Source organism: Mustelus asterias, chromosome 4, assembly GCF_964213995.1.
Source record: "Mustelus asterias chromosome 4, sMusAst1.hap1.1, whole genome shotgun sequence".
Classification (NCBI taxonomy): Eukaryota; Metazoa; Chordata; class Chondrichthyes; order Carcharhiniformes; family Triakidae; genus Mustelus; species Mustelus asterias.
In genome coordinates, this window is record NC_135804.1 from 108,570,690 (window position 1) to 108,596,717 (window position 26,028).

General features: G+C 43.2%; 1 protein-coding gene across 10 annotated transcripts in view; it reads right to left on the reverse strand.

Annotated features, from left to right (window-relative positions):
- Positions 1–26,028, reverse strand: part of LOC144492925 (Krueppel-like factor 8) — a 196,261-nt gene that overhangs the window by 157,122 nt on the left and 13,111 nt on the right. For 2 of the 10 annotated variants that reach the window (XM_078211559.1, XM_078211555.1), the window contains exons 1-3: positions 21,406–21,506; positions 13,139–13,299; positions 7,105–7,176 (exon numbers count right to left, since the gene is read on the reverse strand). In XM_078211559.1, coding sequence (XP_078067685.1) covers positions 7,105–7,176; positions 13,139–13,186 — 120 coding nt within the window. In that variant the 5' untranslated portion in view covers positions 13,187–13,299; positions 21,406–21,506. Of the gene's footprint in view, positions 1–7,104; positions 7,178–13,138; positions 13,300–16,836; positions 16,964–18,626; positions 18,786–21,405; positions 21,538–26,028 lie in introns of those variants that run through there. The other 8 variants (XM_078211565.1, XM_078211561.1, XM_078211557.1 and 5 more) reach the window with 6 other exon arrangements.

Consider the following 26,028-nt stretch of genomic DNA (forward strand, 5'->3'; position numbering starts at 1 on the left):
GTTGTGCCCTTTGGTTCTAGTTTTTCCTACTAGTGGAAACATCCTCTCCACATCCACTCTATCCAGGCCTTGCAGTATCCTGTAAGTTTCAATAAGATCCCCACCTCATCCTTCTAAACTCCAACAACAAGGACAGACCCAGAGTCCTCAACCGTTCCTCATACGACAAGCTCTTCATTCCAAGGATCATTCTTGTGAAGCTCCTCTGGACCCTTTCCAAGGCCAGCACATCCTTCCTTAGATACAGGGCCCAAAACTGCTCACAACACAACAACTAACACTCTCGTCCCTGTTCTCAAGTTCAAATATCTGTCACATGGTAATGGAAACCGGAGGTGCAGGACTGTTGACCTTTGGAGAATACAGATTACATTTAAAAGAGACTGTCTGCAGAAAGTGCAGTTTATATCCAATGGGCCAAATGGCCTCCTTCTGCACTGTAGGGATTCTATTTTATAATTCTATATTAGCTTCAACCCCACTGGAATTTCAAGGCTACCATGGAAAAAAAAATCTGCCTCAGCCATGAGCTACAGTGAATTCCCCAATTTCTATTTTGCCTTTTATCATTAAATTTTACTTTGGCCAAAAAGTAACCTTTCTCTACCATAAAACTTGTAATTTTGCATTTGTCTGTGTGCGTGCGCGCACGTTATAAATGTCGGGATGCTTGTTTACCATATTAGATATCTTTACCTGGGTGCGTTTTTAGCACCATAAAAAAACTGTTTAAATTTAAGAAAGTCTGTTGGATTGAATTCCTTGCAAGCCGCGCGTATATGGTTACGTGCAGATGCTGAATTAATACCTTCATCCTTATAAATTGCAAAATCGATCAACCGAGGCCTGGGAAGGAAAGGCCGAGTCCTGACACAAGTCCCCACTGGTTAATTCATTTTAAAAAGTCAATATGCGTAAGCATTGCATAGGGGTCACTGATTAAAATAGGGATTATTATTGGCCTGTAAAACACCACATATAGCTAAAACAAAAGGATGGTGCCGAAGCAAGGTGACTTCCTGCAAGCTGTCCCCGGCATACCCTCTAATCCCATCTTTTACTCTCGTTCCAGGCTCTTGAAACTTAAGTCTACCTCTTTAAACTGTCTACATTTTGCACCTTCGCCTTTCCTTCTGCCCTCGGTACTCTATGAATGGTATGTTTTGTCTGTATAGTGCACAAGAAACAGTACTTTTTACTGTATCCCAATACACGTGACAATAATAATAAATCGAATCAAATCACTCCCATAAAGCTATGGTTACATTAGATTTGTGCTACAGTAGCATTAACAATTCTTGCAGGTAGCCAGTTTCAGCAAACTGACACAGGGGCTGGCATTTGCCACACATGACTCACGCATCGTACCCCGAACACAACAGAAAACAACATAAAGGCAGCCACAGTTGAGCATTATACACAAAAACATCTCAACTGGATGCAGCATCTCAACCAGATTCAGCATTTGAGACCAATTACACACAAGGCTCTTCTAACTACTGAATAGTCTGAGAGAGATTCCGGTTTTGCTGCCAGTTGAACTTGGCCACCAAGTCTCTGCACAACCTGCTCCAAAGATACAAATGAAGCTTTAATTCAACCTTGGAATTAGCACAAGTCACAGCTGTGATTTTGTCACTCCGACAGAGACATTCAGAATCAAAGAATCTTCACTAAGCAGAAGGAAGCCATTCAGCCCATCAGGTCTGCACTGGCTCGCTGAAAATGTATTCTGCCTAATCCCATTCCCCTGCCTTATCCCCGTAACCTTGCACATTTTCTCTTTTCAGATAGCAATCCAAATCCATTTTGAATACCTCGATCAAACCTGCTTCCACCACCCTCTCAGGAAGTTCATTCCAGACTCCAACCACCCACTGAGTGGGAAAAAAAATCCCCAACGTTACTTCTACACTCTTTTTGCCCATTATTCTGAATCTGTGCCATCTTATGACGTATTCTTGAGAGGGAACAATTTCTCACTATTTACCCTGTCCATAACCCTCAGGATCTTGAATAACTCTGTCAGGTCTCCCCTCAGCCTTTTCTTTTTCCAAGGAAAACAGACCAAACCTCTCCAATCTATCCTCCTGGAATCAATCTTGTGAATCTCCTCTCTACTCTCTGCAAAGCCTTCACATCCTTACTCATATATGGTCCCTAGAACTGGACACAGTACTAACATTATCTGCAATACTCTCTCTTCAAAGGTGGCCCATTGTTCAGTCACCATCTTTCTGCCAACATTTGATTTCAAGTCACTTGATGCAGATGCATTCTCACCTCAAAGTTGGCTTTTCCTTAATTAAACATCTCTGCTCTGGATTGCTCCTTGTCCGTTTCCATGGTCAATCTATACTTTATGATACAATGATGTGCGGGTTAGGTTGATTGGCCATGCTAAAAATTGCCCTTAGTATCCTGAGCTGCGTAGGTTAGAGGGGTTAGTGGGTAAATATGTAGGGATATGGGGGTAAGGCGTGGGTGGGTTTGTGGTCAGTGCAGCCTCGATGGGCCGAATGGCCTCTTTCTGTACTGTAGGGTTTCTATGTTTCTAATGGTGACTGTTCCCTAAATGCTCTCCCATTGTTATTTGATCCTCTTGGACCAATTCATTCCCCAGAACCAAGTCCAACAGTACCTGCTGTCTCATTGGGCCGGAAACATACACAAAATTGAGGAAGCAACAGATCCTTTGCCACTCTGTATACCCTGTGCGAGGTCAACCTCTCAATGGACTAAGCTGCAATGAGATCGAACGTGGCAGGCTCAATAGTATGTTTGGAAGCAGGGATTGAAAACTCCAACCCTGTATGGTTTTGACGCTTCCAACAGAGTGTTGGTCAGATTATTATAGGTTGCTGCTAATGGCATGCTTGCCATCTCAGCCAACCCAATAATATAAAGGAAGCAATAATAGTTTGACTGTTAAATGAATGGATACAAAATTCCACACTTGAAAAAAGATTGTGCCTTTGAGCTTTTGCAAAACAAGCAGATCAAACATACAAGAGCATGAACACATATGGAAAACTTTCTGCAGAATTAAAGGATATTAAATTTGAGGGTAACTTTGGCCTTTGCCCAGTCTTCATTACTTTATAACCTCCTGTGAAATGCAGACATGCTTAATTGCTCAGGATTTACAAAATCCTTTCAGTGGGAGGCAAAGGAAGTGATGCTGTGGGCAGGCTGTAGGCATCCACGGGAACATTGCACGGTACAGTCAATACTAGTTTCCTGCCCTCAGAAATACGCAGTAGGTTCATAAGACTCGGACTGGAGCTAAACAGTAAGTTGTTCCAAGACACCAAAAAAACTCATTAAAACTTTTTTCCAAGTTTAAAATAAGAGATGGTTATACCACAAAAACACATCATTTGGAAGTGTGAACTGAAACTATTCTATTGAAAGCTACAAACTGTAACCAGGTTGCTCCAAATTAGCTGAATTTAGCAGAGAGCCTAAAGTTCACAGAATTCCTACGGTACAGAAAGAGGCCATTGGGCCCATCGAGTCTACACCGACTCTCCGACAGAGCATCTTTCACAGGTCCACCTCCACAACCCACATATTTACCCTGCTAATCCCCCTAACCTACACATCTTTTGGACACTAAATGGGCAATTTAGCATGGACAAGCCACCTAACCTGCACATCTTTGAACCAGAGCACCTGGAGGAAACCCATGCGACACAGAGAGAACGTGCAACCTCCACACAGTCACCCAAGGCTGGAATTGATCCTAGGTCCCTGGCACTGTGAGGCAGTAGTGCTAACCACTGTGCCGCCCAATTAAAGTTGGTATAATACCAGTTTGTTGATTGCTGAAGGTTGAAATATAACTAGATTTGTAATCATCTAATTGTATTGTAGGTATCCCTGTTTGACTTACTGCTCCGTGGATACTAGTTGAGGTCAGAATCAAATTCATCTGTAAAGTCTATCACTAATATTTAAAAAGCCTCCGCACTCACCCCCACCGCGGGATATACAATGGGACAGCCAAAAATCCAATTGCTTTCAGCAAGAGCGAAAAATCCCAGCTCCCATCAAGATTTACATGTGAATAATAGCTATTCAGGCAAATCATTAAAGGAGATCTGGTGTTCCTGTACTGTAAGAACCCATAATCGAGTGGAGAGGAGCAAAGGAAAATTAAAAACTGCAATCACACAGAAACATTCATTGGCGTGTTCTTCTGTCTTGTTGTTAAATCCATCAGGGTTTAGATGCTTCAATCAAAGGTACTTTATTATCAGATCTATTTTTAAGTTCACCTTCTTAAATTTGCAAAGTGGAGAGATAAAAGTTCCATTTCATCAGATTCAAGAGGCAAAGTTTGTACACAGATCATCAAATATCCCTGCCTTGCAATGTCATGTAAAAGGGAGGTGTACAAGGAATAGATAAAGCAAGCAGGGAAACTGTATCTGTCCCATTTGCTACTCTAGCGAGGTCAGTATTTGGGCTAATATGGCTGAAGAAATCAAGATCCATACCGTCCCACAGGATAATTTTACAAAATATTGCTTTCTCCAATTGTACAATAATGGATTATAGAATGCCAATATATTTCTCTGTTGCTTGCATAACATTATGAAAATACTTACAAATATTAACATACTTGACCAATCAGGAACAATATGACTAAGTTCCCATCACCTATTCCCCTAATTATATTCAAGATTCCATCCTCTCCTGCCCTAGTAAACATACCTTAGAAAATGTCCTGCTCATCTGTCTCATAAAACCTTGACAAATAGTCAACGGCGGGCTAAACTGGACAGTCCCCAAGAATAGGCATGGAGATCGTGATGCACTATTTACATCAGTAGATGTAGGCAGTGTGCCAATTTGATTTGAACAAGCCCTGCATCCAACCAGCATTAACTGTGCTGTTCACCAACTGGACACAACAGCAGAGGGGCAATATTATCAGTGGTTGGCAACATTTAAAGCTTGCCTGCACCTCCTAAAAGGCAGGTGCTGGGAGTTAAACAAGAAGCAAATCCAACCTTGGAAACATTGCAGACAGTAGGATCCAAGATTTTCAGATGTTGCACTGAGGGCATTGGTGAAGAGGAGAGATGTCCTGTACCCACTCGAAAGGAGGCGGCTATCCGGACACCTGACCAAAAGCTGTGGCAGCAGCTAATCATTGAGCACAATGTCAGGAATTAAGCCCTGAATGGGATGTGATACTGCAGGATTCTGAATGGCCTCACACAAGTGGTCAAGCCATAGGATCCCGATCATGCAGAAGGAAGCCATTCAGCCCATCGAATCTGCACCAACTCTGAGAGGGCATCTTACCCAGGCCCACCCCCCAACCCCGCACATTTAGCTTGGCCAATCCTCCTAACCTGCGCATCTTTGGACTGTGGGAGGAAATCTGAGCAGCCGGAGGAAACCCACGCAGACACGGGAGAACGTGCAAACTCCACACAGTGACCCAAGGCCAGAATTGAACCTGGGACCTTGGCGCTGTGAAGCAACAATACTAACCACTGTGCCACCATGCCACCCACTTCTTTCTTTTATAAGGCAATCCGTCCAATCTTGCTATTGGTATTAAGGTCAGTGAATGCGTCTTCTAATGCTATACTACCAACTACACTACACCAGATGCTCAAACCATCACATCTCCATCACTCACCCAGCAATAAACATATCAGTCAGGGCTCTTGTGAACATTCCTATGGAAAGACATGCTGGTTAAGTGAATTGGCCATGCAAAATTCTCCCTCAGTGTACCTGAACAGTGGCAGCTAGGGGATTTCACAGTAACTTCATTGCAGTGTTAATGTAAGCCCACTTGTGACGCTAATAAATAAATCAATCAATCAAAAGGCAAACAAACAATGGCCAGAATTCTCTGACCTTACCCGCGGCTGGGATTCTCCAATCCCGCTGCAGTGAATGGAGTTTTGACTGAGCACCAAATTCTCCGTTCTCACCAGCAGCGGTGACAGGGCGAACAGGATCGGAGAATCCCGGCCAATGAGAAAAAAATTCCCAGTTTGATTCCTGTTAAGTTCCTGGAATGGTAGTAAGTGCAGTACAACTGACTTCACCATCAACACCCCATCCCAAAATGTCTCTTCGGCTGGGGTGGCAGAGCGAAGAAAAGTGAACCAGTGCTCCTGTAACCAATTAATATATCCCATAGGCGTGTGCACAGGTTCATACTGAATAAGAGCATAATTAGGCTCAACTGTGATGCCCTTCCAATCTTCACTCTTTGGACTCAAAAATGAAGGATGCATGCTTGGTCGAGATATTGACAGGTATACAGCACAGTTACAATCATTGTTTTGCCATCATGTTATCGCAGTTGGATTATCCAAAGCATTCCTGTTTTAAAAACTTATCGAAAGCACTCTGACACTTGGGTAAAAAGGTCAAACTGTAAGAGGTCTACCAATGTAAAGACATGACCCAGGATGGGAAAGAATAACTCCAGCCCCATTCCGTGCCTTAAATCATCTCAGTCAGGACAGCAATTGGCCCATCACAATTAGCTTCAGTGCCCCAAGCAGCAGGAACTCAGCAAAGTTAGAAGGTGCCTTGTTTATACATTAGTTCTGGACTGAGATATGCCATTGTTGAATTGCTTGCTGCCGAGGCTCATATGAAGAAAGTGGTTAGGTAACCATAGCTGCTCATGGAACCAGAACCTGGATTGGGGGGTGGGCGGGGGGCGCGGTGGTGGTGAGAAAGAGAAATGGAGCACAGGGGAATGGAAACTATTGAAGCGACAAGTCAGTCATCACAGACAGAACGCCAGAACAAATCCTTTTACTTATGACAGAACGCGGCAGGATGATACAATGTAACTGTAGCATTAAGCTTCATTCCAATAACAGAGGACTGAATGGAAAGGCAGTACAAACTTGGAGCTATAGCTGTGTGGGAAATGCTCTGATAGTTAGGAATGTTGTGCCTTTGCTGTTAAGAGAAATTTCAATTTTACTCTTTTTTTTTCTCTGCATCAACCTACCATTTGCCAATGAAAAAACACTTCATTAGTATTTTTGGAAAATATTTGTGCATTATACTGAAGTATTGCATTATTTAAGCATTACTCAGAAATGTTATTACCTCACTCTTTCGCTCCAGATTTTCTCCATGTGAATGATACAATTCAAGAATAGATGTTGAATTTGTGGAAAACTGTGAATAAAAAGGAAATAATTAATATGCTAATCCTAATCTGATGATATTTTTTACCTTCACTCTCACACCAATATTAGAATTCCCACTTGTTATCAAGCCAGAAAAGATTAAACTCTTACCTCCTTTGCATTCAAGCATTTCAAATGACACTGTTAATAATAGTAATTTGGAGGAAACAAATACTTGGCAAATTAGAATTGTAAGCAAAAAGATTGGAACCTAATATAATGGGCAAGTGGAGGAGAAATATTGGCTTTTTTCCTCTCATGAGCAAAGTACAAATTTTCTCATTTTTCCATTTTATTTGTTTCACTTGACCACGTTTGTGCTCGATTCACAACCACGTCATTTGGTGAAAGAGTTGGGATATATCTGCTAAAACCAGTCGCAACTTTAATGGCAGTCCAAAACACCAGCCGGAATTTTACCGGAATCGGGGCGGGTGAGGCACGCAGAACGGAATTCTCCGTTGGCCTCGGGTGGGATTTTACGAGCCTCGCCCTAGCGGGGTCGTAAAATACCAGCCACCTTCTTTCTCAAGCAAAGCGACATTATAGTATGAAGAATATTCCTAACTGTAGTAATTCAGCCAAATGCCAGTTTCCAGTCATCAAGCACCCTTTCTGGTGAACCAAGGAAGAGACCGATCCAGCAGCTCACACCGAGGTAGTTCAACACCACAGGACCTACTACAGCGGTCCCAGTGAACTAGCAGATTTAAAAACCTCTACTGAACACTTCCTGCTGGAGAAACCTCCGTTTGTTCAACAAGGGAGCTCGTACTCCACAAAGCTAACTGGGAGATTTAGCGACGATCCCCAGTGGCCTTTGTGCCCATCATAGCACTAATCCATTTCTGTGTCTCGGTTTTAAATCCAATCCTGCTCCCTCAGAAAAATAAACGCCACTGAACTAAATTGGGCTACGAATGATGTATTATTGTCACGTGTATTATCATACAGTGAAAAGTATTGTTTTTTGCGCCCTATACAGACAAAGCATATCGTTCATTGATCACAAATATTCATAAACAAGCATAGGTGGAATTGGACAAGTATGCGTACAGCTCTTGGAATACTGCATTATAGAAACCCTACAGTGCAGAAGGAGGCCATTCGGCCAATCGAGTCTGCACCGACCACAATCCCACCTAGGCCTACCCCCACATATTTACCCACTAATCCATCTAACCTACGCATCTCAGGACTCTAAGGGGCAATTTTTAACTTGGCCAATCAACCTAACCCGCACATCTTTGGACTGTGGGAGGAAACCAGAGCACCCGGAGGAAACCCACGCAGACACGAGGAGAATGTGCAAACTCCACACAGACAGTGACCCGAGCCGGGAATCGAACCCGGGACCCCGGAGCTGTGAAGCAGCAGTGCTAACCACTGTGCTACCGTGCCGCCCCAACAGTGACTTCAAGAGAATATTTAACCTTGAAACAAGACTATCACAACTGAACTGGGTCCTATTCTCACCCAACAGCCACATGCAAGCACTTCAGCTGGGAATAATTGAATTGGCAGCAAGAGCAGGAAACTAGGCCACCTTCCATCTGTGTAAGTGTGTTGGACTTCTTCTTCCTGAACTAGTGAGAAACCTTTTTGCATTCTGGTAAAACCGGAAGGTGGAATGGATTGTCACAATATCTCCCCATCGAGAACATCATTGGATTCGAGCTCAAATAATTGGAATTTAACTCTACTGTCTGAGAGCTCCAAGAGTCAAAAGTCAGTTTTGTATCACCTCATTATTTAGTGGATGTGCTCCCGCCACACAAAACTGCAAATAATTAGCAATTATGGCACCCTTTATAGGTGTATTTCGCGTTTTATCCTTAAGATTTATAAATTACTTAATACTCGGGTAGTTTGAGGGAGATTTATTTGTGTAATTCATTACATTGTTTACCCATTAAATTTCATTTAACGTGTCCTTGTTATGAGCGTGCCTAGTGCTTGATGTCATTTATTTTAAATTAAAAGGTTAATTCGGCCATCTTGATGTCTGTCAGGCTTTTAAGTTCTTCCCAATAGATATCAGACTTTCTTGGTGAAGATGGAATTAAGGTACAAAAAACATTGGGATCAAACTGCAATGGAGGACATGATGAACAAAATCGTCTAGTTGCCAGTAAGTTAGCTGCCAGGATGGCAAAGAATTTGGCAGAATTTGAGGCCTTAGGCTCAAATTGTCTTTTCAAGAAATGGGATGCTGCATGGTCCTATTGCCCTTCGTATTCAACTACTGACTACACTGGCTTTGACAAAAATGATAAATTGCCCCACGCACCCTCTCAGGATATGTGCAACATTATAACAAAAAGGTTTATATTCATAACCTCACAAAAACAACTAATCCTTCCTATTTGAGCTATCAAACTTAGGTCCCCCTGCTGCAATAATTATAGGTTGTGGAAATTAATATTTAATAAATACATTATACTAGCCATTAGAGTAGTGTCAACAAACAGCTGTTGTGACTGCTAGAATCTCTCACTGACACAGGTTGTTTTTGTATTTTTAATGGACTGGTGATTTAAATAATTTCACAACTTGGACAGTTCTACAGGCCTTCTTTGCCCTTCCAGAACATTTACATATCCTCTAAAAAAATATCATAACTCCCGCACTCTCGGATAATGTCCCTGCTACTGCAGAATTCAGGTTTCCCTCATGTATGAGCCATGCCCTGCTCCCTTTTCCTTGATGGTGAAAATGGTATCTGCCGCAAATGGATACAGGTCTCTCCTGCCATTTTGGAAAATCCAAGGAGTCTCTATGACTTTGTGAAAATCCAGGCCAGAGTTTAACAAAATCTGTATGTGATGCAAAAATATTGACAAAAATATTCTTTGGAAAAAGACAAGCACAGACAAAAAACATTTTTCTTCCAGAAGATAATTAGGGGCACAGACAGTTGACAGATTTACCAAGGCTAATAGTACCAGATGGTGCATAACACGCATGACAGACTTGTCCAACCTTTTTGCTCCAGCACCACATTTGCATATTTTCTCACTCAAGGAGCAAATTTCAGAAAGATAAAATAAACTGAATTTTGAAAAAAATTGAGGTTTCAAAGAACGAACAACGGCTGAGCAAAAGTACAGTGCTGCCATAGCAATAAATTGTTAAGTTGAAAAGGAGTAAGTAATTAAAATAACCAGCACACAAGAGTGTCAGTCATGTGGAGACAGAGTCACTGGAGGTGGTTCAGAAGAGGTTCACTAGATTCATTCCAGGTTTGACGGGGCTGTCATATGAGGAGCAGTTGAGTAGCTTGGGCTTGTACTCGCTGGAGTACAGAAAAATGAGGGGGGATTTGATTGAGGTATATAAAATACTCAACGGGATTGATAAAGTAAATGTTAATCAAATGTTCCCCCTTCTAGAACAGTCTAGTACAAAAGGGCATAGTTTTAGAGCAGGAAGGAGGAGGTTCAAGACAGAGATAAGGAGCAGCTACTTCTCACAGAGGATTGTGAAGCTACGGAACTCACTGCCCCAGAGTGCAGTGGATGCAGGATCAATCAATGGATTCAAGAAAGAGATAGATATTTAATCAAAAGCAAGATAAAGGGCAATCGGGAAAAGGCAGGGAAGTGGAGTAAGGATGAGATGGAGATCAGCCATGATCACATAGAATGGCAGAGCGGACTCAAAGGGATGATTTGCCTACCCTCACTCCCAATTCCTATGTTCCGATGTGTAGGTATGTGGTAGAAAGAGGGAGTGAGAAACTGGAGATTGGGAATACCTCCCACTCCCACATATTCATCATGGCAGTGTCTCTCCCCCAGGCCCACCAAAACTTTGCTCTGCCGGGGGCCCCAACCCCTACTCGTGCACCTGGGGGCTCAGGTCAGAAGTACCTGGCTGCCTGGGCTCCAGCCTCACTGTTGTTTCACTTCCCTCAGCACTCTAACCACTGCAGTGTTCACTGCTCCTCCAATCAAACCCAGTTTCACTCCCTTATTTGCTGTTGATTGGCTCATTCATCCATTTATCAAAAGCAAGAGCGAACTGGCCCGTGATTGGAGAAGCAGCTCCAAGAATAATCTTCAACTGAAATTCAGTTTAAGTTTATTTCTTAGTGTCAACAAGTAGGCTTAAATTAACATTGTAATGAAGTTGCTGTGAAAATCCCCTAGTCGCCACACCCCAGCACCTGTTTGGGTTCTCTGGAGGGAGAATTTAGCATGACCAATGCACCCTAACCAGCACATCTTTTGGATTGTGAGGGAAAACAGGAGCACCCAGAGGAAACAGTCGCAGATACAGGGAGAACGTGCAAACTCCGCACAGTGACCCAAGCCGGGAATCAAACCCAGATCACTGGCGCTGTGAGGCAGTAGTGCTAACCACTGTGCCATCTCTTTAACCTGGATTTTGAAAACTGATCCCAGGGGGCCGCATAGAGAAGTGAGCAGGCTGCATCCGGCCCCTGAGCCATACATTGGACATGCAATACCAGGCAATCCTCCATGTTGACATTCCACATTCCCAACCTCGAGTATTCAGTAAAGTACAAATCACATAGTTTATTTGTTACTTCCCAGTCCCCCCTCCTTCCCCCTCCCCCCACACCGCCCCCCCCCCCCCGCCCCCAGCTCCAAAAACACAATTCAGAACATCAAATCCAGCACCACTCCACCACACCCAATTAACTACCTAATGTCAAACCCGATCCACAGAAACCCAAACCGTTCCAATCTGATCTTTGCACCTCACTGGGGACATACCGAAGTCTGCTCTGTGCAGCATTCAGGATGGGAAGTGAAACAACATTTAAAAAATCACTTTCACCCTGATAATTACTCTCGTGTATAGTCGACAATTTTATCCCTGATACTCACCTCCATTTTTTCGCATGGAATGAAAGCAAACTGATGTGTCTATAATAGTGTGTATCTATTTGCCTTCATTTTTACATAAGGGTGCCACATTTGCCCATTTTAATCTAATGACACCTCATTAGCATCCACTCCTTGCCCAAGGGCTCACACATGTACATTGGCCATTTGGATATGGTGCCAAAGAAAGACATCAACTCTGCAGCTGAATCCCAGAATACATCGCAGTTTTTAGGAAATTACAATTATAATTTTATACAAATTATCCAAATGTTATTTCTTCCCCCCTTAACATATCTTCGGCCTCAAAAGTGCAACTTCATGCTGGTGAACTATTTCACCTGCGTCATCCATCTTCCAGTACTTCCAGGTTCAATGGTCAATTTTTGCACCCTGGGCGAGGTCAGCTAACACAGCACACAGAGATTAAATTTGTAACCGTGCTGATATACTAGACTTGGGTATCTGGGTAAGTCAATTGCTGCAATTAACAATGTTCTGAAAGGGAGTATTTCAAGTAGTCACTCATCCAAGACGGAGATTAATCTAATGTACTCCTTTGAGAATGAAATTCCTCTTAACACAAGGTGTATAGAAATGGAGTTTTTCCACTTGTTCAGCTTTTTAAAAAGTTAGGGCCAGTGTGGTGGCACAGTGGTTAGCACCTGCTGCCTCAACGCCAGGGGACCTGGGTTCGATTCCAGTGTTGGATGACTGTCTGTATGGACTTTGCACGTTTTCCCAGTGTTTGCGTGGGTTTCCTCCAGGTGCTCCGGTTTCCTCCCACAGTCCAAAGATGTGCACAGCCAATCACCCTAACCAAAAGGTTAGGGTGATTGGCTATGCTAAATTGCCCCTTAGTGTCCCAGGATGTGCAGGTTGAGGGGGGTTTGTGGTGTACAGATGTGTGGTTACAGGGATAGGCTCTGAGTGGGATGCTCTATCAGAGAGTTGGTCCAGACTCAATGGGCCGATTGGCTCCTTCTGTACTGTGGGGATTCTATTCAACAATGTTTTCAGGGAAACATAACTCCACATTGGGTATATTAGGAGGGGGCAGATAAAATAAAGGCTGACCACCGCCGAATTGTCATTTACCCAGCACAAGTTGCACACCATTGACCAATGCAGATAGGGAGTATGCATGTTCAACAAAACAGAAACAATGCAAATGACCAGACTTAGAGATCTTGGGATAGAGTGCAGGCTTCAATGTAAAAGTGGGCACCCATCATTCATGGAGCACCTAGAAAAATGTCCTTTAATAAAAAGAAAAAGGTCCATTGTGATTGATGCAGAACAATCTGACTTAGAACCACAGAACATTACAGCACAGAAACAGGCCTTTTGGCCCTTCTTGGCTGTGCCGAACCATTTTTCTGCCGAGTCCCACTGACCTGCACCTGGACCATATCCTTCCACACCCTTTTCATCCATATACCTGTCCAAGTTTTTCTTAAATGTTAAAAGTGAGCCTGCATTCACCACTTCATCTGGCAGCTCATTCCACACTCCCACCACTCTGTGTGAAGAAGCCCCCCTTAATATTCCCTTTAAACTTTTCCCCCTTCACCCATTGCCTCTAGTTTTTTTCTCCCCTAGCCTCAGCGGAAAAAGCCTGCTTGCATTCACTCTATCTATACCCATCATAATTTTATACACCTCTATCAAATCTCCCCTCATTCTTCTACACACCAGGGAATAAAGTCCTAACCTATTCAACCTTTCTCTGTAACTCAGTTTCTCAAGTCCCGGCAACATCCTTGTAAACCTTCTCTGCACTCTTTCAACCTTATTAATATCCTTCCTGTAATTAGGTGACCAAAACTGCACACAATACTCTAAATTCGGCCTCACCAATGTCTTATACAACCTCACCATAACATTCCAACTCTTATACTCACTACTTTGATTTATAAAAGGCCATTGTACCAAAAGCACTCTTTACGACCCTATCTACCTGTGACGCCACTTTTAGGGGATTATGTATCTGTATTCCCAGATCCCTCTGTTCTACTGAACTCTTCAGTGTCCTACCATTTACCTTGTATGTTCTACCTTGGTTTGTCCTTCCAAAGTGCAATACCTCACACTTGGCTGCATTAAACTCCATCTGCCATTTTTCAGCCCATTTTTCTAGCTGGTCCAAATCCCTGTGCAAGCTTTGAAAACCTTCCTCACTGTCCACTACCCCTCCAATCTTTGTATCATTAGCAAATTTGCTGAAACAATTTACCACATTATCATCCAGATCATTGATATAGATGGCAAACAACAACGGACCCCTATGGCACACCACTAGTCACAGGCCTCCACTCAGAGAAGCAATCCTCCACTACCACTCTTTGGCTTCTTCCATTGAGCCAATATAATCCAATTTACTACCTCTCCATGTATACCTAGCGACTGAACCTTCCTAACTAACCTTCCATGCGGGACCTTGTCAAAGGCCTTACTGAAGTCCATGTAGACAACATCCACTGCCTTCCCTTCATCCACTTTCCTCGAAAAACTCTAATAGATTGGTTAAACATGACTTACCACACACAAAGCCATGTTGACTCTCCCTAATAAGTCCCTGTCTATCCAAATATTTGTAGATCCTATCTCTTAGTACTCCTTCCAATAATTTACCTACTACTGACGTCAAACTTACCGGCCTATAATTTCCCACATTATTTTTTGAGCCTTTTTTAAACAACGGAACAACATGACCTATCCTCCAATCATCCGGCACCTCACCCGAGCCAATAACACAATGAAATTGCAAAGGGGAAGGAATGAAAGTCATTGATGAAAAATATCAAAAAGAAGAGAACCTAAAGTAAAGTTTATTTCTTAGTTTTTCAAACTGGAGGCCTGTGACCAGCGGTGTGCCTCAGGGATCAGTGCTGGGCCCACCATTATTTGTCATTTATATTAATGATTTGGATGAGAATATAGGGGGCATGGTTAGTAAGTTTGCAGATGACACCAAGATTGGTGGCATAGTGGACAGTGAAGAAAGTTATCTCCAATTGCATCTTGATCAATTGGGCCAGTGGGTTGACAAATGGCAGATAGAGTTTAACTTAGACAAATGCGAGGTGATGCATTTTGGTAGATTGAACCAGGGCAGGACTTACTCAGTTAATGGTAGGGCGTTGGGGAGAGTTACAGAACAAAGAGATCTCGGGGTACATGTTCATAGCTCCTTGAAAGTGGAGTCACAGGTGGACAGAGTGGTGAAGAAGGCATTCGACATGCTTGGTTTCATCGGTCAGAACATTGAATACAGGAGTTGGGACGTCTTGTTGAAGTTGTACAAGACATTGGTAAGGCCACACTTGGAATACTGTGTGCAATTCTGGTCACCCTATTATAGAAAGGATATTATTAAACTAGAAAGAGTGCAGAAAAGATTTACTAGGATGCTACCGGGACTTGATGGATTGAGTTATAAGGAGAGGCTGAATAGGCTGGGACTTTTTTCTCTGGAATGTAGGAGGCTGAGGGGTGACCTTATAGAGGTCTATAAAATAACGAGGGGCATTGACAGGGTGGATAGTCAATATCTTTTCCCAAAGGTAGGGGAGTCTAAAACTAGAGAGCATAGGTTTAAGGTGAGAGGGGAGAGATACAAAAGTGTCCAGAGGGGCAATTTTTTCAGAGAGGGTGGTGAGTGTCTGGAACAAGCTGCTAGAGGAAGTAGTAGAGGCGGGTACAATTTTGTCTTTTAAAAAGCATTTAGATAATTACATGGGTACGATGGGTATAGAGGGATATGGGCCAAATGAAGGAAATTGGGATTAGCTTAGGGGTTTAAAAAAAAAAGGGCGGCATGGACAAGTTGGGCCGAAGGACCTGTTTCCATGGTGTAAACTTCTATGACTCTAGTCACAACTAGGCTTACATTAGCACTGCAATGAAGTTACTGTGAAAATTCCCTAGTCACCACACTCTGGCACCTGTTTGGGTACAATGAGGGAGAATTTAGCATGGTCAATGCACCTAACCAGCATGTCTTTCAGACTGTGGGTGGAAACCAGAGCACCCGGGAGGAAACCCACATAGACACGGGGAGAATGTGCAGGCTCCGCACATACAGTGACCCAAAAAGGGAATTGAAGCCGGGTCTCTGGCGCTCTGAGGCAGCAGTGCTAACCACTGTGCCAAAAACGGGCTCGTTGTCTTTCAAGGGACATGCGCACATTAGAGAACTGAGTGAGGCATTAAGATCACTATATCTTTAAGTATCTGTTTTCCTAAACATTATTAAAACACAGAACTTTCATGTAATATTCTACAATGTTTGTCATCATTTAGAGATGTATCTCTGGCTCCTAACTGATTTGAAAAGGTTGGGGTCGGGGGTGGGGGCGTTCCTACAAACCCCAAAAACTCCGGCAATCAATGATTGATTTAGATGTGAATGAGAAATATCAGTATTTAAATAAGGAGCTGATGATAACAATGCACTGAGTCCGCCCTCAAACTATCTGCAGCTTCAATGCTTTCAGGTAAACTATGCAGAAGGTTATTCAACGGCTCACTTAATGCACATTGCTAATCTTGCAGAGAAGGGTTTGAAGCAGAAAGTGCCAATTCTGTCAGTAATGTTCCCACCACTCATGAATTACTGAATACTTTATGCTGAGTAGCACAAAGGGGTAGCAGGGTTCTGAACTACTTTTCCATCTCCTATCTCTCAGAAGCCACCTGTTCAACCCATTTTCACCCTTGAATAGGTGATGACCAAATGATTCTCAAGTTACAGACACTGCAGACATACTTCGTAAATGATGAAGGAACAAATTGATTCTTTTGACGATGGTCTCACACACACCATTCATACATTTGATATATTTTTCTGCTGGATTCCATGCGATGTTACAGATGCTTGAATGATCACGTGGTTGCAGTCAACAGTGACATGCAGAGTGTCTGGTAGAAGACAAAACAGTTGCCACAGACTTGTCATGGTGATACTATTCATAGAATCACTACAGTGCAGAAGGAGGCTCTTCGGCCCATCGAGCCTGCACCGACAACAATCCCACCCAGGCTCTATCCTCTTAACCCCACGTATTTACCCTGCTACTCCCCCGACACTGAGGGGCAATTTAGCATGGCTACGCCATCCAACCCACATATCTTTGGACTGTAAAAACTGGAGCGCCCGGAGAAAACTGGAGCACCCAGAGGAAACCCACGTAGGCACGAGGAGAACATGCAAACTCCACACAATCACCCGAGGTCGGAATTGAACATTGGTCCCTGGAGCTGTGAGGCAGTGGTGCTAACCACTGTGCCACCGTGCTGCCTTTCAAAAGTGTCCTTTTCAAAATTGATGGGCAGGCCTCAAAAGAGTTTCATTTTGCTCTGTTAAAGCCCCCACTGAGGCAGCATGTGAAACCCTCAAGATAGCTTCCTCATTGCTTTAACATGCACAGCTATACTACAGTGCACACTTCCTATTTGTAAATTACACTGGAAACCTGGCCATACAAAGGAGCTCTCTGAAACATTCTTCCAACACAACCTAGCTAAATGTTCATTTACTCGCACACTCAAACAGACATTCCAGCAACATTAAAGTTCATTTATCAGTGTCACAAGTAGGCTTACATTAACACTGCAATGAAGTTCCTGTGAAGATTCCCTATAGTTGCTCCTCAGATCTGTAACATCGTTGTTTGCCTGCAAACAATTTTATGCACTTGTAACGCTTCAAGCAAGTGGATGCTGAAGTCAAAGAAAACAAAGCCAATTAAACCTGGTGAATTAGCACTATCTATTTCTTCTTCCTAAACTTAGTCAAAGGCACAAAATCCAGTGCAGAATAATATGTAAGCCTGACCTAGGATACCACCAGAACTCAAAAGAACACCAAGGATCCAACATTCAATAACAATGCCATTTGGAAATTTGGCATGTCAGCTACAACTTTCACCAACTTTTACAGGTGCACCATAGAAAGCATTCTTTCCGGCTGTATCACAGCTTGGTATGGCTCCTGCTCTGCCCAAGATCGCAAGGAACTACAAATGGTCGTGAATGTAGCAAACCAGCCTCCATTCCATTGACTCTGTCTACACTTCCAACTGCCTCGGCAAAGCAGCCAACATAATTAAGGACCCCACGCACCCCGAACATTCTCTCTTCCACCTTCTTCTATCAGGAACAAGATACAAAAGTCTGAGGTCATGTACCAACTGACTCAAGGGCAGCTTCTTCCTTGCTGCTGTCAGACTTTTGAATGGACCTACCTTGCATTAAGTTGATCTTTCTCTACACCCTAGCTATGACTGTAACGCGACATTCTGCACTCTCTCCTTTCCTTCTCTATGAACGGTATGTTTTGTCTGTATAGCACGCAAGAAACAATACTTTTCACTGTATGCTAATACACGTGACAATAATAAATCAAATCAAATCCTTCTGTCATACATCCCACCATACAGTTTACTCCCAAACACCGGCAGGATCAGGAATTTAGATAGCTTGAAGAAAGAACAATAGTGGAATCCCAACTACACAATTGAGGAACAGCAAGTGGCTGTGGTTGCACAGAAGCAGGAACTTGCTAGCCAGAAGGCCAACTCACATTCTTCTGCAACTGTAAAGCCCGGACATCCAGACTTCCATTGGATCTCCATATAAAAGAGGTGCTCTCGGAGCAGGGTTGTCATCTGGAGATCTTAGATACCGTGTCGGACAGGCAGCCGGCAAGCTGTGCCAGTGACGGAGACCAGCAGCTAGACCTCTGTAATGGTGAACAAGTGTTTATCAGAGCTCCATTGGGAAATAAAAGGCAACTCCCTAAACATCAGCAACAAAGCATTTGTCGGAGATCTAGCTCCAATTTAGAGTATAGCTCATCAATGTTTAGCCTGAAACATTTGAGGCCTTTTGCTCAATTGTACAAGAGATTCTCAACAGGCTTAAAGCGCAGATCAAAAGAGACATTAAACAGAACTTCACAACTCCTTCTGTTGCCCCAAGGGGTGCACTTTCACAGATCAATGAACATTCGGAGGGAGTGCCCAAAAGCCAATGTTTAGCTGGAAAAAGCATGGCGTTGTAACATCTGATCCTGTCCCACTGCTAAATGACAGAATACTTATTTAAGTGTTTCCTATCTGAGGATGAGCATCACTGACAAGGGCAGCATATACAGCCCATCCCTTACTTCCCTGGTAGTGGGCCTTCTTCTCGGATTGTTGGCAGTTCTATTCCAGTGATGCACTAGATTGCATCACATGGCATAACTCCATCATTTGCTTCCCTGGTGGACCTCAGACCACAAAGCCAGTTCTAATCGGACATTTCCAAAGAGAGCGTTCGCTTGACTCTGTGGTTTTAAGTTCAACCATGATGGAGCACAAAAGCTAGGCTGACAGGAAATGCTGAACTCTCAGAGGTACTCCATTTCTGTTAAACATTAAACCAAGTTGCCCATCCCAAAGGACATTACAAAAATCACAAAGCATTATTCAAAGAAGATTTCTCCTGGTGAACATTTATATCCCTAAGTTACAGCTGCCAAAACAAATTAACTGGCTGTTTCAGATGTATCACGACTTGGTATGGTTCCTGCTCTGACCAAGACCGCAAGAAACTACAAAGGGTTGTGAACATAGCAAAGTCCATCACGCAAACCAGCCTCCCATCCATTAACTCTGTCTACACTTCCCACTGCCTCGGAAAAGCAGCCATCATAATCAAGGATCCCACGCACCCCGGACATACTCTCTTCCACCTTCTTCCATCGGGAAAAATATACAAAAGTCTGAGATCAAGTACCAACTGACTCAAGAACAGCTTCTTCGCTGATGCCATCAAGCTTTTGAATGGTCCTATCATATGTTAAGTTGATCTTTCTCTACACCCTATCTGTAACTGCAACACTATATTCTGCACCCTCCTTTCCTTCTCCTTTTTGTACTCTATGAACAGTATGCTTTGTCTGTATTGCACGCACGAAACAATATTTTTCACTTTATCCCAATACACGTGACGATAATAAATCAAATCAAATCGGCTGCTGTGTTTGTCCAGTTAACAACAGTAAATACCATTAATCTAATCCACCTGATCCAAAGTGCTTCAGCATATCCGGATGCTACATGAATGCAAGTTCTCTCTCAATGTAGATGGACCTAACTCCGTGACTTCAGCAAATTCACCTTTGGTGTCAGTGAATCTCTCCTTCCATCTGCAGAAAACTCAAAAGAGAAGTCCTAATTGCATAGCCATTTTAGAAGCTATTGTTGCAACGACCAAAAATACCTCACTTTCCCTTTAAAAAGTGACCTGATGGACATTTATCTTTCGTGTTCACTATTTATAGACACAGTGAGATCCCATCCAAAAGAACAGCGTTTTGCATTTGACCTCCACTCTATCAGATCTATATATTACCAATTAAAATGGTGATCTGTGCAAGAACAGTTTGCGCCAGCCCAAATGGCCAGCTGGAAATCATGGGTGGTTAGCATTGCTGCCTCACAGCCCCAGGGTTCAACTCCCAGCTCAGGTCACTGTCTGTGCAGAGATTGCACATTTTCCCATGCCTGCGTTGGTTTCCTCCCAAAAAATGTGCTGGTTGGGTGCATTGGCCGTGCTAAGTTCTCCCTCAGTGTACCCGAATAGGCGCCAGAGTATAGCGACGCGGGGATTTTCACAGTAACTTTAATGCAGTGTTAATGTAAGCCTATTTGTGACACTAATAAATAAGTAAACTTAAAAAACTTTAAACAAATCATTGCAGCCACTCAAAATCTCCTCCATATATTTCTACACCATATACACAAGTTAAAGTAGAACCGCTAGAAACTAAGCATGGTCCTAAAATGGCAGGGGCACAGAGGTGGCCCAGTAGATGTTTAACAAGGCCCAACATTCGGATTCAGTGTGGTGGGGGAGGGGCAGTGCTCTGGCCCTCCTAGCCAAGTTAGTTTATCCACAAGCGAGGGACAGGAAAGGAGACTTATTCACTCAGCTAGCCGAGCAAGGAGCCAACAGACAGTCTGAGAAACTGCATTAAAAAAAATAAGAATAACACGACAGTTAAGAGCCAAAAGGTTGTAACCGGAAAAGAGGAGGAGAATGGAAACAGGAGAGAGAGAGAGAGATGAGGATAAAGTTAAACTCAGGACAGGAGTAATGTTGTTACTGAGACACATCAGAGACACGCTATTAGAGGTTGGTGAAAGACTGCATCATTTCCTGGAATAGTGGAGTGTTGCTTTAAGGGCCTAGCAAAAATTTTACTTATAGTCATTCTCGGGCATGTTAAAATATTGTTTCTCCATGCCTTCGTCTGACATACAGATAACCATCACAGCACAAGGCTAACAAACAAGCACACAGCATTAACTGACCTGATATTCTACATGGTCCTGTCATTTATTTATTTTTTTAAAAAGGACATTTCTTCCATTGCTGGTTTTCTGAGCCTAGTCTATTCTTCCGCCCACTGCACTTGTCAGCGTTCGTCAGCAATCACATGACACAGTTTGCTGCACTGCTGGTCAGTGGGTGGGGACGTCTGCCAAGGCAAGACAATACACACAGCCTCTGCTTCAATCTGCAGCAGATGCCCAGAATCTGCAACTATTTCAAACGGGGGACTTGTGACTTACCACAAACGTGGCAAACAAAAGACATCAAGAAGTACTGACCGAATCCACTGACGTTAAAGCTGGAACTCTCTGACCAGGGTTTAAGCCCCAGTACATGTGCCCTTCCCTGCAACGCCAAAACAATTATCCTCTTCCATAATTCAAAATTCTCTACACAGGTCAGTGAGCCAAGTACTAGGTCACCGTGCCCAGGGAAAAAGAAAAAGAAAATCCCACTACAACTTTAACGGCTCAATTTATATATTTGGGAGATGACCCCCACATGACCTCTTACGCACTCTCACCCCGTATAAACTATCTGCCCAAGGCTGCAGTGTCAGTTTTGTGGTGATCCTCCCCCCAGTCTGAGCCATACTTCATCACCTTCCTTCTCAATCAGCCTTTTTATTTACTTAGTTGATCTCAATTATTGCACTCTAGTCACGCTCCGTTCTATTGACATCAAAAAATGAGCTTTCCTCAGAATTTAAGTATTATCATTGGAACAGGATTTTAAAACCACAGAATCATTACGGCGCAGAATGAGGCCATTTGGCCCGTTGTGTCTGTACCGGCCCTCCAAAGAAGCGCCATGACTTACTGCCATTCCCCTGCCTTACAACACCACTGCACATGATTACAACTAATCATCTATTGCACTCTTGAATGACTCAATTGAACCTGCCTCCACCACATTTCCAGGCAATGCATTCCAGACCCAAACAGGGTTTGAAAAGATTCTCACATCACATTTATTTATTTTGCAAATTACTTTAAATCTGTGATAAAAGCAAAATACTGCAGATTCTGGAAATCTGAAATTAAAACAGAAAATGCTGGATTAACTCAACTGGTCTGGCAGCACCCATGGAGACAGGAGCACAGCTAATGTTGAGTGCATTGACCTTTCTACAGAACTGATAAGGGATAGAAATGTAATGAATTATAGACTGAGAGAGGGGGAATGAAGCAGAATGGAAAGTCAGTGATAGGTTGAAGCCAAGGAGAGATCGGCAAAGATGTCATGAACATGAGACAAAGACGCTGTTAATGGTCATGTATCTTTAATTAATTAAATATTTCATCACATTCCCCAAGAACGGCATGGTGGCACAGTGGTTAGCACTGCTGCCTCACAGCGCCAAGGACCCAGGTTCGATTCCAGCCTTGGGTGACTGTGTGGAGTTTGTGCATTCTCCCCATGCCTGGGTGAGTTTCCTTCGGGTGCTCACGGTTTCCTCCCACAGTCCAAAGATGTGCAGGTTAGGTGGATTGGCCATGTGAATTTGCCCTTTAGTAGGTTAGGGGGAATATGTGGGGTTATAGGGATGAGGCCTGTGCGAGATGCTCTGTTGGAGAGTCAGTACAGACTTGATGGGCCAAGTGACCTCCTTCTGCACTGTAGGGATTTTATCCCTTTTCTGTAGAAGGGTCAATGGACTCAAAATGTTAATTGTATTTCTCTCTCTCCACAGATACTGAGTTTTTCCAGCACTTTTTGCTTTTACTTTAAATCTGTGCCCTCCAGTTCTTGATCCTTTTAGGAGTAGGAACAGTTTCTTCCGATATACTCTGTCCAGCCTCCTCATAATTTTGAACATCTCTGACAAATCTCCTCTCCAAATACATTCAATTTGCCAGGCATACACTTGGACATAACGGGAATGAATAATCACATCGCAATATTGCACTCAGTTTTTGTTTACACTTCAAGTATGCTCTTGTCATGTACCTTTAATTAAATTGTTGCTGTTTAGCAGGCATCTATAAAACACCAACTTCTGTAATAATTGGCATTGTTTGCAAAGATCTGCAATCATTTGATTAATCAGAATTAGAATTTCATAGCTTTTTACCAACTGTCTTCTTGGAATAAGATGGATGGAGGATTGGCTAACTAATAGAAGACAGAGTTGGGTTAAGAGGATGGCAACCTGTAACTAGTGGAATGCCATAGGGATCAGTGCTGGGGCCACAATTATTTACAATATATATTAATGACTTGGTGAGCGAAGCGAATGTACTATTGCCAAATTTGCAGATGGCACAAAGACAGGTGAGAAGACAAGTGGTAAGAGTCATAGAGTCAAAGAGGTTTACAGCATGGAAACAGGCCCTTCGGCCCAACTTGTCCATGCCGCCTTTTTTTAAAAAAAAACAGCTAAGCTAGTCCCAATTGTCTATGTTTGGCCCATGTCCCTCGATAGCCATCTTACCCATGTAACTGTCCAAACGCTTTTTAAAAGACAAAATTGTATCTACCTCTGGCAGCTTGTTCCAGACATTCACCACGCTGTGTGTGAAAAAATTGCCCCTCTGGACCCTTTTGTATCTCTCCCCTCTCATCTTAAAACTATGTCTTCTAGTTTTAGACTCCCCTACCTTTGGGAAAAGATACTGACTATCTAGCCGATCTATGTCCCTCATTATTTTATAGACCTCTAAGATCACCCCTAAGCCTTCTAGGCTCCAGAGAAAAAAGTCCCAGTCTATCAAGCCTCTCTTTATAACCCAAACCCAGTAGCATCTTAGTAAATCTTTTCTGCACTCTTTCTAGTTTAATAATATACTTTCCAGAATAGGGTGACCAGAACTGTACACAGTATTCCTAATGTGGCCTTACCAATGTCTTGTACAACTTCAATAAGACGTCTCAACTCCTGTGTTCAATGTTCTGACCAATGAAACCAAGCATGCTGAATGCCTTCTTCACCACTCCGTCCATGTGTGACTCCACTTTCAATGAGCTATGAACATGTGTCCCTAGATCTTCGTTCTATAACTCTCCCCAATGCCCTACCATTAACTGAGTAAGTCCTGCCCTGGTTCAATCTACCAAAATGCATCACCTCGCATTTGTCTAAATTAAACTCCATCTGCCATTCATCAGCCCACTGGCCTAATTGATCAATATCCCGTTGCAATCCGAGATAATCTTCTTCACTATCCACTATGCCACCAATCCTGGTGTCATCCGCAAACTTACTAACCATGCCTCCTATATTCTCATCCAAATCATTAGCGTTAATGACAAATAACAGTGGACCCAACACCGATCCCTGAGGCACACCGCTGATCACAGGCCTCCAGTTTGAAAAACAACCCCCCCCTCTACAACCAGCCTCTGTCTTCTGTCATCAACGTTTGGAGCGCTGCCCCTTAAAGCTAGTGGCTTGTGCTACCAAATAAACCTGTTGGACTTTAACCTGGTGTTGTGAGACTTCTTACTGTGTTTACCCCAGTCCAACGCCGGCATCTCCACATTCTGTCATCAAGCCAATTTTGTATCCGTTTGGCTATCTCACCCTGGATCCCGTGAGATTTAATCTTGCCTCTCTAAATGCTTGTACATCCTGTCTCTCAGAATACCTTCCAAGAACTTACCCACTACAGATGTGAGGCTAACCAGCTTGTAGTTCCCAGGCTTTTCCCTGCAGCCATCTTTAAACAAAGGCACAACATTTGCCACCCTCCAATCTTCAGGCACCTCACCTGTGGCTGCCGATAATTCAAATATCTCTGCCAGGGCACTTGCAATTTCCTCCCTAGCCTCCCACAATGTCCTGCGATACACTTCATCAGGTCCCGGGGATTTATCTACCTTGATGCCCTTTAAGACTTCCAGCACCTCCTTCTCTGTAATATGTACACTCCTCAAGACATCACTATTTATTTCCCCCAGTTCCCGAACATCCATGCCTTTCTCAACAATAAATACTGATGAGAAATATTCATTTAGGATCTCATCCATCCCTTGCGGATCCACACATAGATGACCTTGTTGATCCTTAAGAGGTCCTACTCTCTCCCTAGTCATTCTTTTGCCCTTTATGTATTCTCCTTTGCCTTATCTGCCAAAGCAATCTCGTGACCCCTTTTTACCCTCCTGATTTCTCTCTTAACTCTACTCCTACACCCTCTATACTCTTCAAGGGATCCACTTGATCCCAGCTGCCTATGCATATCATGTGCCTCCTTCTTCTTCTTGACCAGGGCCTCAGAATCCCGAGTCATCCAGGGTTCCCTACTTCTACTAGCCTTGCCCTTCACTCTAAGAGGAATGTGCTTACCCGGAATCCTGGTTAACACACTTTTGAAAGCCTCCCATTTACCAGACGTCCCTTTGCCTGCCAACAGTCTCCCCCAATTAACTTTTGAAAGTTCCTGTCTGATACCATCAAAATTGGCCTTGCCCAATTTAGAAGTTTAACTTTTAGGCCAGACCTACCGTTCTGGATAGCTATCTTAAAACTAATGGAATTATGGTCACTGGTCCCAAAGTGATCCCTCACTAACACTTCTGTCACCTGCCCTTCCTTATTTCCCAAGAGAAGGTCACAAGGATAAGGATGACACAAAGACCGGAAGTTTACCGCCCCACCA